Source organism: Emys orbicularis, chromosome 5 (genome assembly GCF_028017835.1).
Source record: "Emys orbicularis isolate rEmyOrb1 chromosome 5, rEmyOrb1.hap1, whole genome shotgun sequence".
In the NCBI taxonomy this organism is placed as follows: domain Eukaryota; kingdom Metazoa; phylum Chordata; order Testudines; family Emydidae; genus Emys; species Emys orbicularis.
In genome coordinates this window covers 22,092,441-22,110,731 of record NC_088687.1, presented here as the reverse complement: position 1 = coordinate 22,110,731, position 18,291 = coordinate 22,092,441, and the positions used below count along the sequence as shown (strand labels likewise).

At 38.7% G+C, this 18,291-nt stretch overlaps 1 protein-coding gene across 2 annotated transcripts in view; it reads left to right on the top strand.

Annotated features, from left to right (window-relative positions):
* GRID2 (glutamate ionotropic receptor delta type subunit 2) overlaps nucleotides 1–18,291 on the top strand; it is a 1,035,124-nt gene that overhangs the window by 588,756 nt on the left and 428,077 nt on the right. For both annotated transcript variants that reach the window (XM_065405037.1, XM_065405036.1), the window contains one exon: nucleotides 5,577–5,782. In XM_065405037.1, the coding sequence (XP_065261109.1) occupies nucleotides 5,577–5,782 (206 nt within the window). The remainder of the gene's footprint in view (nucleotides 1–5,576; nucleotides 5,783–18,291) is intronic.

Below are 18,291 nucleotides of genomic sequence, written 5' to 3'. Positions count from 1 at the left end.
TGTTATTGAATCATCATGCTAAACATCATTGCTCATTTCAGCTTAAATCCTAAATTAATAAATATCAACAACCTTCTAGAAATATGGATATTTAGCTCAACACTTGAAGTAGAACTGAGACTTTTTCAGATTCCAGCCTGAGCTATGCTTCTATGGTGTTCAGTAAATATCCATAATTAATAGGCTCCATCATTGCAGCCATCACTGTGTCAGAAAGGATTACTGCGGTAGATATGTAAAGCTTTCTTGATAAGAATTTGAACAGCATCATATGTTATACAACTGCTTTCCTCATCAACAGTACAAACAAAATAGTCTTTTGAGTAATCAGCCAGTGAATATTTATGACAAGTGCATTCACCTTTTCTGCAGCAGCTGAATCAGGTGATATTTTTCATCTGGGCAGAATGTGAGGTGGTTTTGAGGTCTAAAATGATATTACAGAAGGATGGGTTAATGACTGTATACCACCCTGGGAAAACTAAATGCTCAATTAGGAGCAGTGATTACCTTATAATTCTCTTTTATCTCTAGTAAAATGCCAGAAGCAAGCAGGATTTAGTTTTATTATCATTATCAGATAGTATAATCTCTCTATCAACCAAAGCTGGTCTGATTATTCATTGTGAATGTAAACTTTGTATACATTTCTGAATGTACTTGTTTTTCATAAGTGCGGATGAACAGTTTTCAGTCTGTAGATAGTTGATGTTTGCTACTTATTTTTCATGGTGTAACTGATCAACTAAGTTACATAATATTGGTTCTGCTATCTGATAGGATGAGTGCAACTTTTTAAACCAGTGATTGACTAATGATTAATAGTAAACTGTGAATAACAAATAGCTGATACATTGTTGGGGTGAATTTTCAGGAAAATAGTTTTGTGGTAAAGTTTATTAAACTTCGGGGATATGTGATTTTTCTCTACAACCTGCAGGTTGACTTGGTACTAATGAATCAGTCCATGCTATGCATTGGAGTACCTCCAGCCTGTTTGTTCACAGATATATTAACAAACCTGGCCAAGACTTTCAGCTGGTATAAATCAATTTAACTCCCTTGAAGCTATGCTGATTAACACTAGCTGAGGATCTGGCCCTTTGTACTTTATTTAATTATTTAATAATGTCTTTGTCACTGATATACCTCCTTTTCATTTGCATTCTTGCAAAACTTTGGTTGTGTTTTGAAAAGTAAGGTTGGGCAGCTGGTAGGCTGAACCAACTTAAAAAAGCCCTGGATGCCACCAAATAACAGAATGCCCTCCAAACTGTATAAAATTTGTACTGCTCATTCAAACAATATCATTAAGAGTTTGACCTAAGTAAAGTTTTCCTTGGCCTTTAAAATAACTTTTTTCATAATGATAATCTCACTCATTTCTTAACGTACTGCTGGTAGCCACTATCATCTGACTGGGATGCAGATGAGTTGGTTTTCTCACCCTGCCTACATCAGCACTAGAGTTTTTTTAAAATAGCTAGCAGTTGGGTCAATGGGACTAATTTCAAATACACAGTTCCTCAAATATGGTCTCATGAACAAAGCAGTTGCACACTAAAATGCATTAGAGAGAGAATCAAGGGGTGGGTTTACATTACCAAAATTAAGACCTGTAATTCATCACCGATTAATTACGGATTTGGGCTTGCACTATGGAGCTAAATATAGCAGCAAGTGGGTGGGTCTCAGAGCCCATACTCCAGCCCAAACAGGAATGTCTACACTGCTATTTCTAGCTCCATAGTGCAAGCTCTAGAACCCTAGTCAGTAGCCCTAGATTCTGAGACTCGTTGGGGGCGGGGAGGGTTGTTTTTGCAATGTAGATGAACCCTAAGTGATTTGCCCAAAGTCATATAGGAAATCTATGGCAAAGCTGGGAACTGAACTCTGATCAGAGTCCAGTCCTAACACTTAAACACAAGGTCATCTCTCCTAACTCAGTAGTTGAGATTAGCTAATCGTATCTACACTCTTACTAACGGTACCTAGATTTTAATATCTGGGTGATTGGGAAGAGTATTTCCAAAAGGAGAACCCCTGATACAGGGACTCACTTCTCGGATTCTTTCAAAAGAGCCAAAGCTGCTTGATGTTTGGCACATGGTATTCCACTTGTCACATTTGTTGCGTGGAAAGAGATGTCGTGGAGTAGCATATCTGTTTCTTTACAGGTAGGGTTTGACTTTGTGACTTATCATTGACGTTGAAGAGCTGATTCTATATTCATGTAACCTTGCATCAAAAGTGTTGGTTGTATTTTAAAAATCTAATACTAAATATTAGTGACATGGGGTGGAGAGAAAGCAGTAACACTGGCTCTAGTACCAAGACTGTAATGAGGATTCTTTATATTGGTGACAACAGATAGCTCTCCGACATTCTTTGAAATGACCATAGATCTGATTTAAAAAGAAAAATCTCATTTCTAGTTGTCTGGCTAGCAAATGCAGGATGAGAATCACCTGTGCAACAAAAATTAACAGCTCTGTGTGTGCCTCTACTGAGACATCTGCAGCACCAGCCACTTACCAGATTTTTGTGCAGAAGGAATTTACCCATGAAAAAGAGGGTTCCATGGAACAATGTAGAAATATCCTACTATCAGATAGTCTATGCAGGAAAGGTGAGTTGACACTATCCACTCAATGGTAGCACCTATTATTTGGCATATTTTTCAAAGAAGATAATCTCTAGTGACTAGAGAGCTAAAACAATGGAATTAACAACCATCATAATTTTGTAGCACTTACACAACAGTTTTCATCTGGTGATCCCAAAGTGTTTCATTAAGATAGGTAAGCTTCATTATTGTCATCCTCCTTTTACAAATGGGGCAACTGAGGGACAAAGACATCAAGAATTTACCCAGCATTGCACAGTTTGTCAGTAGCAAGGTGAGGAATAATACACAAATTTCCTTAGTCTATCTGGTGCCCTATCCAATAAATGAAACTATCTCCCTAGATGTGTATCAAGATGCCACCATATATAGACTGAAAGATCACTGGGAAGAATAATCTTATCAACAAAGAGCATCCCAAGTCTTAATGTCCACTGGGTCTGTTAATATTTAACCTGTTGCATTGCTTTGTTAGATTAATAGGTTTTTAAGGCCAGAAGTTGTCTAGTCTGAATACCTCATAACACAGATTAGAGAATTTCACTCAGTAATGACAGCATCAAGCCCATAACTTCTGGTTAAGACAGAACATAAGTTTTAGGAAAACAGAAGTTCTCCTCCTGTTTTCTCTCCCACTCATTTCTCTCTCTCGAGTGGGTGAGAGGAGCCAATGGCTATTGGTATGGAATTGAAATCTGAAAAAGCGTGTCCTAATTTAGGTCACCTTTCTCCAGGTATTCTCATGGTATATGTAGATACCTGAGAAGGTTTAAATAATTTAGTGCACTCTTGGCCAATCTTTATCTCTATTCAAAAAGTTCCTGTCTAACTGGCTGTTAAGTAACCCAGAAACATGGTAAATATGTAAAACTTTAAAACTCAGGAGTTAAAGCAGGAGCAGCTAGTTTATCATTTGCATAAAACTAGGCATGTTTGTAACAGTTCAGATAATCTTGTTGCTTCTTAAATTGGCATTGAAGTGCCAAAAAAACAAACAAACAAAAACAAAAAAACCCTTAACCTCCCTGATTAGACTGAATTTAATTTTCCCAATTTAGACATTAAATAGAAGCTGTAATTAGCATCTGACAATCTTTTGGAACTTTATTTTTAGGATGTGCATGTACTTTATCAGTGTTAAACCATTCTTCAAATATTTAGTAATACTTCAAACATTGCTGACTTATCTATATATAAATAGTGTGGTTGCAGCCATGGATTCCTAAAATGGCCTCCTGGTTTGTTGTATTTTACTTCCAGAGGTTCAACTCGTGGAATATTAATGTTTTAAACAAGCTTGCTCCCAAGCCTGGCTCTTTTAAATAACTTATGTGGATTATTTAGATATGTGACTGTTCTATGGCTGCATTACATTGCATTGCATTTTAAATTGTCTAAGGACTCTGCTGTCTCTGAAGCCAGGCAGCCATTTTGTGCTCAGGTAAGTATAGATTCTCAGAAGGGAGAGAGATGAAGTGTTCTCTCATGGGGACTGTATGTTTGTTCCTTTCTGTTCTTTTGTTTCCAAATGAAAATAAGTTATTTGAACTGTAAGCATCAGTTTTAACTCTGCAACTGGCCCTTTGCAGCAGGGTTGTTGTTTAGCGCTGTGACACTCCAAAACTTTTTTATATACTGGATAGGTATACCATAACTCAAAGGCAGGTGCTGAAGACTTTTTTAACCATAAAGCCCTATAAACTCAAATAGCTGGTGGGTATCCAGTGAGCATTTAGCACATAGCTAAATGAAAGGATATTTGTAGGCTGAGGGAACTGGGATTATTTAGTCTGCAGAAGAGAAGAATGAGCGGGGGATTTGATAGCTGCTTTCAACTACCTGAAAGGAGGTTCCAAAGAGGATGGATCTAGACGGTTCTCAGTGGGACCAGATGACAGAACAAGGAGTAATGGTCTCAAGTTGCAGTGCGGGAGGTTTAGGTTGGATATTAGGAAAAACTTTTTCACTAGGAGGGTGGTGAAGTACTTGAATGGGTTACCTAGGGAGGTGGTGGAATCTCCTTCCTTAGAGGTTTTTAAGGTCAGGCTTGACAAAGCCCTGGCTGGGATGATTTAGTTGGGGATTGGTCCTGCTTTGAGGTTGGACTAGATGACCTCCTGAGGACCCTTCCAACCCTGATATTCTATGATTCTATGATTTTTGGAAAAGGAAAGGGTGCAGATACTGTAGGCACAATGACTTAAGCAGTTACAACAAAAGATAAACATAAACAACCCATTCTTAGGAAAGGTGTACACAGAATGAGCCAGCAGGCTCCATTACAACTCTTTGTGCATGAAAAAAATATAATTCATGTATTTTGTTTTCATTGTTATTTAAAGCTAAACACAGTCAATGGCCATTGTCTCTACCAAGTAACATGCTATGGTTGTGTTTGATTTTTTTTTTTAAAGGAAGTAAATTTATGTACAACTTGGACCTAGCTTTTTGCTAAATAGCTAATGCAGCTAAGTTTAGGAATTCAAAAGTATGTGCTTCTCTAAAGACGGTTGTATTATGGTGATAACATTACTTTCAGTCTCCAACAAAAGAAACAAAGAAAAGCACTGTATGTTGCAGTCTGATAACTTAGCCTCCCCTTCTCTGCATGTGTCATCTAGTATGATACTGCTCTCGGAGATGTACAGTGTTAATTAGAATTGGAAACAATATGGTGATTGAGTGAGGAAATCAACTGAAAATAATTAAGTACTGTTTTTAAGTGATTCTTTTTAACACTAACCCATACATAAAATTCTTCCCACATTTTATCACTTTAGGACATACCATGAGCATAGCTCAGGAAAAGTTCAAATGAATATTAAGTTAGGGTGGCCTACAGGGATCTACCCAACACTGAGTAGAATACCTTTTCAAGATAAACAGAACAGTGTTTTTGTCTCTGTACTATATACAAATTAGCATTTTGATGGGCTTTTGATGTTCCTAGATATCCGTGGAATACAAGAATTTTTGGACAAAGTATCTCAGCAGGGAATGGATGTAGCACTGCAGAAGGTAGAGAATAACATCAATAAAATGATCACAGGGCTCTTTGCCACCATGCGAATAGAAGAACTGAACCGCTACCGGGACACTCTGAGACGGGCCATTCTTGTAATGAACGCATCGACAGCCAAGTCCTTCATTACAGAGGTAAGTGATCAGCAGTGTTAATTTTCTCCTACCCTCTATGCCCCCAACTTTGTTTACTGAAATTTAAAAATACTTTATCAATGAATAATTTTACCTGACATCTTATAAAATACAGTAAATAGATTCACTTTATGTGACTTCTTGTAAAAATAAATACTTCAGTGTGTATGCTTGATTCCCTCTCAAAAACAAACAAACAACAAACAACAACATAAAACACTTGCTAATGATGGTTTTATGGTTCATATGAGTGCATCCAAAGGAAAGTATACCTGTGCCCCTTATGAGCAATATATTACAAAAAATACAAGAGAATTATCTTTAGAACCTTATTAACATTCATGTCTGTTGTACTGCTAATTCCCTGCTCATCTCATTTATTCCTTAGCATCCATTTTACTGCTGAAAGTAGTTGTATTTTTATTTAATTACATATATTTTGGATATGGGTGTGTTTATCTGATTGACGCATTGAAACTTGCTGGGTTTTTATAAAATTAAGCTTAATAATGACCTAGTAGAGCTTATAAGACAGATCGGAAATTGGGATCATAGGTTTAAGTTAAAAGGATAATATATTCATGAAGAATTTAAACTGCTAAAATACAGTAGTGTTGATATATTTAAGCAAAAGTTGGATTACTGTATCAAATTTAACTAATTAAAGGAGTTTTGTGTTGGAAGTAGCTGACTGCCATATTGGTAGGATAGGTGTTTTGTTGGTTGGGGGTGGAGCAGGTTTGTTTTGTCTTTTAATGATCTTTCCTTTTCTTCAGAAGATAGGGTTTGTGGGGGTTTTTTATTTTTTGTGGTGTGGGGCTTGGGAAAGTGAGAGAAAAATTGTTTTTAATTTTGAAAACAAATTATGGATATGTTAGAGACGGTAAAATTGTCATGAAATAGTTCCAGACATTCAGAATGTATGGCGTACTATTGGTGTTACACAACTTTGCAATTGTTGGCATTTGAGAAACTGGAGACGACTTAATGGCAACCAATATGAGTGAGATTTTCAGGAGTCTAAGTGACTTAAGAGGACAAGTCCTATTAGCTTACAATGGAAATTGTGCTCCTAAGTCTCCTAGATACTTTTGAAAATCCCACCCTATTTGTATATATATTTTATTAATGGCATGAATGGACAGCTCCATGCTCCAGAAGTGCATGACATAGATATATTCTTTCCCTCACCATCAACATATGGCTGAAAATAAACATGTTGTTTGTCTATCACACACAAATATACTCTTTTTTTACATTTAACAATAATCTCTTTCATGCTGGATCTGTTTGTAGGCAGCATTGTTTGCTCAGAGGGTTGGGAAAAGGGAAGCAGGAAGGAATGGAATAAGCTACACCAGCAAAAGGCCTGGTCTATGCTAGACAATTAATTTGGTTTAACTACGCCCACACCCCTGAGCATCATAGTTAAGCTGACCTAAGTCCCCATGTAGACTGCACTAAATGTAAGAATTCTTCTGTTGACGTGGCTACCGCCTCCTGTGGAGGGGGTTACCTATGTCAATGAGAGAACTCCTCCCATTGGCATAGGTAGTGTCTACAACGAAGTGCTACAGCAATGCAGTTGCAAACCTTAAGGGCTTGTCTACACAGAGAGTTGTTCATGAGTAACTTCATGCGTGAACACTTCCCAAGTGCATTAAGGTAAAGTGAATTAAGGTCACTTGAATTATGAATCAGTGTGTCCATTCAAGGGTTTAATGCAGTTCAACTAATCATGTTAATTGACACCTTTAGTTAATTTGGATTGATTTTCCTAAGTGTCCCCCTGTAGACAAACCCACTTTTATTCCAAAGTAAGAATGCCTTGTTCCTGTTCAGCTTGGGTTAACCACTTGGGTTAAGCTAAACAGGAAGAAAACACTCTTATTCCACGTTAAGACTGTTCACATGTGGAGTTAATCAAGAACAACTCCATGTGTAGACAAGCCCTAAGCCTTTATGGCTTGCCTGCCCATGACGTGCAGCTGTTGGTTCATCTGGGCTTCTTAACTTAACTTAAGTATTTAATGTTCTCATGGTTCAGCTGAGGACATGCCACAACTGTAATAAGCATGACTTTGATTGCAGTGCAAATATCATCTTTTCCAGAATAAATAGTCACACATGATCCTGTGTAAATTGGCAGTCTGCAAATTAGAGATTCCTTGAGGTAGAGTTTATCTTTGCTTTAACCTTTTGATATTTTTGTTTCTTGAAAACAGCAATGCTTTTAGTTATGTCTTTGCTGATCAGTGCTTTCTGTCTAGCCTTTGTATCCATGGAGCTTGCAACGATGAGGTCACTACTTAGAGAATGTTCAGAAAGAAGAAGGGGTTTAAGGTTTAAATGCCTTTCTCCCATCTTGGAAATAGCTTCTCCCTAAAAAATTAGGTAGCAACTTTATATCTTGGAAGTGCTATACAGATACCAGCTGGCTAATACAAACATTGGCCCTCTCACAGAGTGATAAAGGAGCATTGTCACTTTCTTTCAAAATGGAAACAACCAGGGCCCCCTATCCATCCTTGATGTCCTTTTGGGGTAGGGTGACCAGGTGTCGTGATTTTATTGGGGCTGTCCCAACATTAGGGGCTTTTTCTTCTATAGGACCCTTAACACACACACCTTGGTCCCCATTTTTCACTGTTGCTATCTGATCACCCTATTTTGGGGATTGGGAATAATGTGGGGGGGAAGGAACAAAGGGAACAGTGAGGTGAGAAGTGAGTGGAATGTAGAGTTTAATATGGGGACTCACTGGACAGAGAGAGAAATCAAATGTAGGGGCAGAGCATGGCAAAGGTTTAAAAAAGTTTCTCACAAGGTAAAAGTGCTGCAGCCTATAAGGGTTAACAGGTTCCTGCTGGTTACATGACTGATCTGGGAAGAGTGTAAAGGAAGGGGAAATAGGGCCAAAGGGAACTAAGGGAAAGGAGTGATTGTATCCTGATTGTCTAAAAAGGTGGGGGAAGAATCCTCTGGGGAGTTATTTGCAGGTGTTTTCGAACTGATTTGCATTTTGTATTTGTGACTGGCAGATAATAGACAAGCCCTTTAGCTTAAATAGCGTTTAGCCCTCCCGGGTGTTACGCCCCAATGTATTTATAGAGAGCTATCATAACCCTTCTCAACCTTTATTTTGCTTGGCTAAACAAGCCAAACTCTGTAAGCCTCCTTTCATATTATAGGCCAGGGGTAGGCAACCTATGCCACTCAGGCCAAAGGCGGCACAAGAGCTGATTTTCAGTGGCACTCACACTGCCTGGGTCCTGGCCACCGGGCTGGGGGGCTCTGCATTTTAATTTAATTTTAAATGAACCTTTTAAAACATTTTAAAAACCTTATTTACTTTACATACAACAATAGTTTAGTTATATATTATAGACTTATAGAAAGAGACTTTCTAAAAACGTAAAAATATATTACTGGCACGCAAAACCTTAAATTAGAGTGAATAAATGAAGACTCAGCACCCCACTTCTGAAAGGATGCCGACTCCTGTTATAGGCCCTCTATTCCCTTCATCGTTGTAGTACCTTTTCTCTGCATCTGTTCCGGTTTGAATCCATCTTTCTTTCATTTGGGTGTATGTAATATTGCCAATGCTTTGTGGAATGGCATTAATACTTCTCTATCTGTACTGTAAATATCTCTCCTGATACAACCTAGGATTGCATTTTTTTCCAGCTACATTACATGGATGGCTCATAGTCATCCTGTGATTGACTAATATACCTGGGTCTCTCTCGTCCTCCGTTAGTTCCAAGTGAAGAGCCCCCAGCTTGTGGCAGAATTCTTGTTAACCTCCAAGTGCATTACATAGCATTACATTTCATCCCATCCTGTCCTCTAGGTCAGACAATTCTGCCTATATAATATTGTAATCTTCCTCTATATTGTCAATGCCTCTCGAGTTTGTGTCAGCAGCAAATTTCATTAGCACACTGTGTCAAATACTTTATTGAAGTCCAGATAGGGTAGAACTGCAGCATTCCCTTATCTAAGAAATCAGTTATCTTATGAAAGAAAGATATGAGGTTAGTCTGGCATGATATACTTTTGGTAAACCCATGTTGGATTTTATCCCATTTTATCATTGTGTTAGTGCCCAGTGAGGTGGGCCCCAATCCGCTTTAATCCTGCTGATTCTGAGCACCAGGGCTTTGGAGCTGTGCTCCGGCTCCGCTCCAGCTCCAGGCAAAAACCTGCAGCTCCACTGCTCTGGAGCTGCTCTGCGCACCAGCTCCGGGCTCTGCTCCAAAGCTCCGGAGCAGACTACAGCCAGTATCCTTGGCTGGAGTCTTTAGACACACTTTTGGAATGCAGATCATTTTTCTAGCACCCTCTTCTGAGAGCAAAGACTCTATCTATGGTTCAAGTGGCTGGTGCTTGAGACTATTGCTGGTACCTTGACTTCCCAAATCATCAAGCTCAGCACAGTGAATAGCAATATATTTGTAAGTTTTGTCATTTTGTAATGTATTAGAACATATAAAAACCATATGTTGTGCAAAGCTAATTACTCATTTCAGTTACCAAATGTGAGAGCTGCTGTGAAAAAACAGACTGGGCTTTGCTTGTAAGAGAAATGCCTGTAAATTCCCATTGTATTAATCTCGGTATAAGCCATTTATTTGTTGTTCATGTTCACCATCAAGGCAGGGAAATGAAAATCATATATAATTGTGTTAGGCATTTCTAGTATTAACTATGCATGATTTTTGCTTCTTACAATTCACCTCATGAACCTGTCAAATTAAAATGTCTTGTACTTCTACCATCCCATAACGATACATGTTGATCCCGAGAAACTGGTAGCATTGGGTGAAGGGGTTCAAATGAGCTACTCTGCAGCCTTCATAAATGAATAATTGCTTAATATTAACTTAATAATATACTTTTAAAATATTCAGGTGCAATGGAGTAAAGATAGAGAGGTGGCTAATAATTCTCTCTAACTTATGGATTCCATGTGTTTACATGGGAAATGAATGTGTATAGAGTGGGTACAATTAAAGAATTGTTTATGCCATCGTGCTACTTACCTTGACCATGTTTTTTGCAATATTCCCTATAACTAGGGTAATAAATATTCATATCCTTTGTTAAATGACCCTAAGGAAGATGGTGAAGGTCCAGCTTTTAATGGGGTCCTCTGTTCTTGGCAACAGTGTGTGTTTTTAACTAAACATTTGACTAATTACTAAAGCAACTTGTTTTTTTATGCAGTGACATATGACAAATGATTGTAACAGGTTTCAACTTCAGCTCTGAACATGCAGTAAGGCTAAAATCATGTAGTTGTGAACTGAAGAAAGAACAGAAAAGGATTTACTCTAGAGAGCTGCGCTAAAAGCAGGTTTATTTCTTTAAAATGCCTATTTACAAAGTCACAGTAGAGATGGGTTGACTTTGTCTACACTTGGTTCACCCATCCTTTTACTGGTGCAGAGTTCACAGAAGCTCAGCCTTTTTTTCACTTCATTCTATGTGCGGTGTGTATTGTATTTCCCACACATCCCATGGGACATCATCATGATGTTTGGATGTGTAATTCTGTAAAGGAAATCATTTTTCCCCATCTGTTTATAACTGTTATCTTTGGGCATCAGCACTGATTCAAAAATAAACACATGGGCAAAACTGAATTTAATTGAAAAGAGGTTAATACAGACAGAAAATGATGGGCCTGGTCCCAGTGGCAAAACCTCCATTGGCTTCAGTGGGAGAAGGATTGGGACCATTGATTTATTCAATCTAGAATGTAATGGAACTCCAATATTAAATAAGTTTCTAGGAGTTAGAGGTGGAAAGTCCACCTGGACCAGTATGTATTGAGCTTTTTTGTCAGTAGTGTGGGCTAGTAAACATGACACCAAACTGGGACTTGAGAGACCTGGGTTCTATTCCCAGCTCTGCCAACAATCTGCTGTGTGACTTTGAGCAAGCTACTTAACTGCTCTGTATTATTGTTCTCCCCATTTGTAAAAGAGTGTAACACTGCTTGCTCACCTTTTGTGAAGTGTTTTGATATCTGCAGATGAAATGTACAGGGTAAACAGTAATATTATGTGCCAAGGGGATATGTGTGCATCCATATCTGCATTAGGACAGAATAAGCATGCACCTCCTTGTGTCACTTGGATTAAATGTTGGTGAAGACTGTAAGACCTCTCTACTAGTAGAACAGTTTCTGCTAGTCAATTGATTTAGAAGCAGCAATGCACTGGAGGGGTCTCTTCACATTTCATGAAAAGTACTGCGACAGGCTGCTGGGTTTCCCAGAACTGTGAGCCACTGTGTTACGCCTCTCAGCCTCAGCAAGTGAGAGCTTTGCTGCTGCTATGCTGTGTGTCAGATTCCTGACACACCGGTTTATGTGCCTTGTCAACAAACTCTCCAAGACTGTGCCAATCCTCACCTTGCCTAGCAAGTAACAATCAGAGAGGTCTATCTGCATTGCTCAGCCCCTCTAACTGTAGCACCCACCTTATCAAGTTCACTACTCTTTTAAAGAAACAGTTCACAGCAGCTTATTACCTTAATGGGGGTTAACAAACCCTCTCTTTCAATCGAAGTACTGAGTTGGTTTATCATAGAAATAAAGTAAGTTTATTAATAAAAGGACATAGGTTTAAGTAATATCAAATTTAAGAAATAAAGATAGAAATGGTTTCAGGCAATCAAAAGTAAGAATATGCTTCTGAAACTAACTTAAACTTAGAGTTCTTTGTGCAAATAAGTTTTTCTCGCCAGTCTTTCTTCCAGCATGGCTGACCAGGTTTTTTAGTCCAGACCCTTCACAGAGCTCAAAGTGCTCAGTTGCTTTGTCTCCTCGGGTGAAGGATGTCAAAATGGCTTTCTTTCTCTGGTTATATCCCCAATGTTTTTCTTTGTTTTCAAAGTCAGGAAGCCCTCCTGAGGGCTCAGCTTGCTTCATCCAAGAGGGAGCTGATGCCATGTTAATGTTTGTAGTTTCCTCCCCCTGTTGAGATATTTAAGTGGTTATCTCCCTCACTTGCTAGTTTGATGGCTTTGTTTACTTTTTATGTAACTGTGGTGAATACAACAGGAGTACTTGTGGCACCTTAGAGACTAACAAATTTATTAGAGCATAAGCTTTCGTGGGCTACAACCCACTTCTTCGGATGCATATAGAGTGAACCATATATTGAGGAGATATATATACACACACATACAGAGAGCATGAACAGATGGGAGTTGTCTTACCAACTCTGAGAGGCCAATTAAGTAAGAGAAAAAAAACTTTTGAAGTGATAATCAAGATGGCTCAGTACAGACAGTTTGATAAGAAGCAAGTGTGAAAATACCTAGATTCACACTTGCTTCTTATCAAACTGTCTGTACTGAGCCATCTTGATTATCACTTCAAAAGTTTTTTTTTCTCTTACTTAATTGGCCTCTCAGAGTTGGTAAGACAACTCCCACCTGTTCATGCTCTCTGTATGTGTGTGTATATATATCTCCTCAATATATGGTTCACTCTATATGCATCGGAAGAAGTGGGTTGTAGCCCACGAAAGCTTATGCTCTAATAAATTTGTTAGTCTCTAAGGTGCCACAAGTACTCCTGTTATTTTTGCGGATACAGACTAACACGGCTGCTACTCTGAAACCTGTGGTGAATACGTCAGGCCTGACAAGAGTTACTGACAGAGTAGTGAACCACCAATGGGACTCTGAGTCACAAGTACTAAAGTGAAGGATGGGGTGAGGTGATTTTCCAGATTCTGGTGCAGTTCACCCACTGTCTGGATACTGTTAAATGATACCTGCTAGTTGCTAATTTATGTAAACGTGATAATTTCTCCATAGAGCCTAAAACAAGTGAAAACATTCCTAACTCAAATGAGCAGCGGACATGCATCATCAGTTCCATCTTTAGTGCATGGTATGGAAGATAGTTTCATTCAAGGTCTATACTTATTTTTAATAGGTGTTACGTAAAACACAGTATTGCAGTCTCTAAGGGCAGCAGGCATTCACAGAGCTCCTTTTTAGGTGAAGGTGATGGTGGTGCTGGATGCTCAGAGGGCTATTGAAAACCTTTATTAGCATTGTGGATGATAAACATCAATGAAAATCTGAGCTGCTGGCCTTCTGGTCAGTGGCATAATTCATCAATGAGCAGCCCAGAAAAGATTGCTCCTGGCTAATTTGTTTTATGTTTCTGTATTTAACCCTAAATTTTTGAAATTTTGGATTCTGTGAGGGGGGTGGGAAATAGACTGGGTGTGGTGTGGGTGAGCCAAAACCCCATAAAACAAAGGAAAAAATTGAAAAGTGCCTAAATGGCTCAAGCACCGATGGCCCATTTTCCAAAGCACCTAAGTTGCTTTTGAAAATTGGACTTATGCTCCTAAATCAGTTAGGCAACTTGAAAATTTTACCCTGTATGCTTATCTGTTACAACCCACTTCACATTGTTATATCCCGTTTCCTTACCATATTTTGTCTGTTATTAAATTGTAATTTATTCAAGAGTTAATAACTCTGTATTAAATTTTAGCTGTGGCAATTAATTTTCAGAGGGTAAAATGAAATCTTGTGTCATCTGTGCATCTTTTCTTGCCCCTACCATTTTTCCTCTGTCTCTTTGATGATCTGTTTTTCAGGCTTGATTTTGCTCCCTAATTTCAGTTTGAGAGCTTTTTCCACGCTGTGCTCCTTTAAAAAGCAGTGTTGTCCTTTTCTAGCACTGTATCTTTTTGAGTAGGACTAATCCAGTACCATATGGCCTGGTCTAAATTATTGTTATTAATAACAAACTGGATCTTTTTCTTCATCTGCTGTATTTCACTAGCCCTGAAGGCCAGTCTTTTCTCTATTGTCTTCACAATAGCTGTAACTTTTACTGAAGGCTTAAAGTATCTTTCTTCAATAACTCCCAAATCCCTTTCCTGTCAAGATTCTGAATGCATTGAAACCTCTTGTTTTAAATGAAGCATTGGTACTCCTTTGGCAAATACTTGCCCATCTATTTTTTTAAGAAGAAAAAGAAAAATTATGGTTCATGGATTTCTATTCCAATCCAGATTCTTGACCCTTAAACTAGTACAGACTGACTACAGGCCATTCAGCTGATAGGGGATCTCCAGAAATGAAAGTTGAATTTGCTTTTCCCCCAGTAGTGTGTGCCTATTGTGGCTTGATTCATGGAATGGTGTTGGAATAGATTTTGCACACACAGTCTCTTGCCACAGGTTAAAGGTTAGATGTTGGGGATTTTTGCTCTTAGGCAGGAGAGAGCTAGCGGGAGACAGCTTCTGTGCTAAAATACAAGCAACACAAAAGGGATTTGCACAGCATTAAGCTATAGAGACACCATCATCATGGCCTAAAGTACACCATCCTTCTCCTGTTTCAGTTTCTGTATGTGTGGGAAAGGGCTAAGAGGACAGCAGAGGTTCAGTTAATAAATCTTCATATTTCGTGTGGTCACAGAGAAAGCCTGAATTATAGTGCAATCCATCCTCCTGCTGAACTGTTGTGCAATGTTAGCATCTGCTGTGAAGAGGAAATAATATTTGGAACTCTCTGTGAGTGAAATATAGCACAGCACAAAGGGCCCACAATATGCTTTCTATCTCGCTTCACACCTTCTTCAAGGGGTAAAGTGGAGCAGAAGGCCTTGCATAGGTCTTCTGCATTAGTATGAATTTTTTATGATGATCCTGATATGCAGCTGTGTCAGAAAAATATATGACAGAACTCAGGAAGGGGACATGTCTCCGCTCCTCTTGGGCCAGCTGTGGGCCAGTCCATTCCTTGGTATAATTTACAACATCCTAAAGTCTCTTGTGTATTAACTGGGCTGCCAGTGGGCATAAAGGGCTCTTACATAATGCCTAGCACACTCAGGCCAGGATTTTTGATTGGGGCCTCTAGGAGCTATTATAATAAAATTGTAATAATAATAGCAGCTAGAGATAACTGGGATGCAGAAATGCCTTGACCGCACCCCTGTCCCACCAACCATGCACCCCATGCTGGGAAGTTGAAGTGGCATAAAAACTTTCCTGGCTTTACACCACTGGAGGAATTACCTATACATGGGTGCTTCTACCATGACTGACTGTGCTGGAGCAGTGTAAAGAAATTCTCATAGAGGGGAGGATCGGGTGCCAATATGAATAAGGAGGTCCAGAGGTGTTCAGCAGTCCAACAAGGAGAGATTGTTTTGACTGTTTTCCTTTCTTTCTTTGGGGGATTTATGCTCTGTGTCTTAATAGGAATCAAACATATGGTATGGCTGAATATTGGCCTGGCTGTTCTCCTTTTGTCAGCAGATAATAGAGTGTTTATAAATCCAAACCAATTTTCCATCCCTCTCAGGTCAGTAACAGAACACACCGTTTATTGCATATTTTGCTAATAATGTTCACATATTCGTTCCATTCAGGCATACACAGGGACATGTCTAGACTGTTGACTGCAACTATCCAGCTGTGTGTCATTTTACAATGTTGTTGTATTATCATAGAAAAAATTAATCAAATATTAAGTTTAAAAAACATAATTTCATAGCTACACTGTGAAATGCATAATCTCAGAATCTGTTAAAAGTAAAATAAAATTTAGAGATGAACCTGCACTAAACCTCTGGAATGGGACCCACTTCCCTCGCCTGGCACTTTTGATCCTGTTAAGAACTTTATCTCTCTCTGTTTCTATTACAGGCCCAAACTGGAGTTGTGAATCTAAACTCCTTCTAATTTTGAGGAAATTAGAATTTCTAATTCAAAACTGTGGCCTGGTCCACACTAACCCCCCACTTCGAACTAAGATACGCAACTACGTAGCTGAAGTCGAAGTACCTTAGTTCAAACTTACCGCGGGTCCAGACGCGGCAGGCAGGCTCCCCCGTCGACTCCGCGTACTCCTCTCGCGGAGCAGGAGTACCGGTGTCGACGGCGAGCACTTCCGGGATCGATCCCAGAAGATCGATTGCTTACCGCCGGACTCGGAGGTAAGTATAGACGTACCCAATTAGTGGAATTAGCGGATATTAAAAAGAAGAGAAGCCTCCATGTTTATGCATGGAATAGAAAAGCTTCTGAGTTTTTGTGAGGGGGTGTCATATTATTTTCAGTTGTTCAAACAACTGCTTGATAATATGCTTCAATAGATTCTTGTCTGTAATAACTCTTGGTTGTCAGAGATTCAACCTTTGTCACGCCTCCCTGTGAGAACTCGCCTGTTAGTGTAGGTGATATCTTTGGACCGAAATATAAACCCGCATCCTGACCACTTGTAACCCTTAAAGTTTGGATGATCCTTTTTTACCATTGTTACCACCATCTGAATTTCTGCTTTGGTTAGTTATATTCTACCACCTGATTAGCCTGCACTTTCTATTGCATACAGTAATCTTCCTTAGCTGTTATTCCAAACTGTTGTCTAGTGTTGCTGTGCTTTGTTAATTAACTACTGTGTTCCTCCTGAGAGGTGGCTGCTTTTTAGAGAAAGGTGAAATGGTAGCAAAAATTAGAAACTTGTAAATGAATCAATGTAATTTCTATACATAATAGAAATGGATCTCCCAACAGAAAATTATGGCTGGTATTTTCAAAGGAGCCTATGTAGTTGGGCATCTAATTCCTTCAGGGCCTTTTACAAATCCCATCCTACTAAACAACTGCAGAAAATCCCAACTGGCAAACACCACTTTTAACAAGCAACTTGCTGTCAGGGTGATGTTTTTTTACAAAAGAATGAAAATCACTGACAACTGGGATTGATTAACATTAAATGGAGATAAGACTTGCCAAAACAGTCCCCTCTACCCAGGCACAGATTCTTCTTCCTATGCCAGATTACCTGTATACTGACACAATTGTAATGTCTGCTGCTCAGCAGTGACAAGAAGTGTGTCACATGGTATCTAGTGTAGGAGTCTTCCTAGATTGCTTCCAACCCTTACAACATTCCTCATTACCATGAAAAATCAGTGTTGAATGCTTTTTAACACTGAAGTGCGTTTAGTTGACTCAGAACCGTAATATCCAATTAATCTTATCCCTCTGTTAGAATGAAATAAGGGAAAACAGTAAGCATCAGTTCCTTTATTTTTAAAATTGTACTGAATGGCACTGAGAAGCAAGACCATGTTATTACTTTGTCCTAAACTGGAGAGAGAAATCTATGCCCTTACTACAGGTATATTGAAACTTGCTTATTAAATGTCTCTTCACAAACTAGTCCTGTGTTTTCCCCTTATCAATAAGAGCAAAATATGCTCCATTACACTCTTTGTGATACAGGAAGTAAGATAATAAACCAGATAGGAGGTTTACTCTGATACAATATTTTCAAGTAATTTATTTTTTTCAATAAACTATGGAAATATTTAGGTGGCTTGCATCATTTTAAATAATTATATATTTATATTTTCATGGCCTAGTTGGATAATTATCTGTAAATATATTTGGTTCAATAGAATATTAGTAAAAATGTTCAGTGCTGCATTAAAACCAATTGCTTTT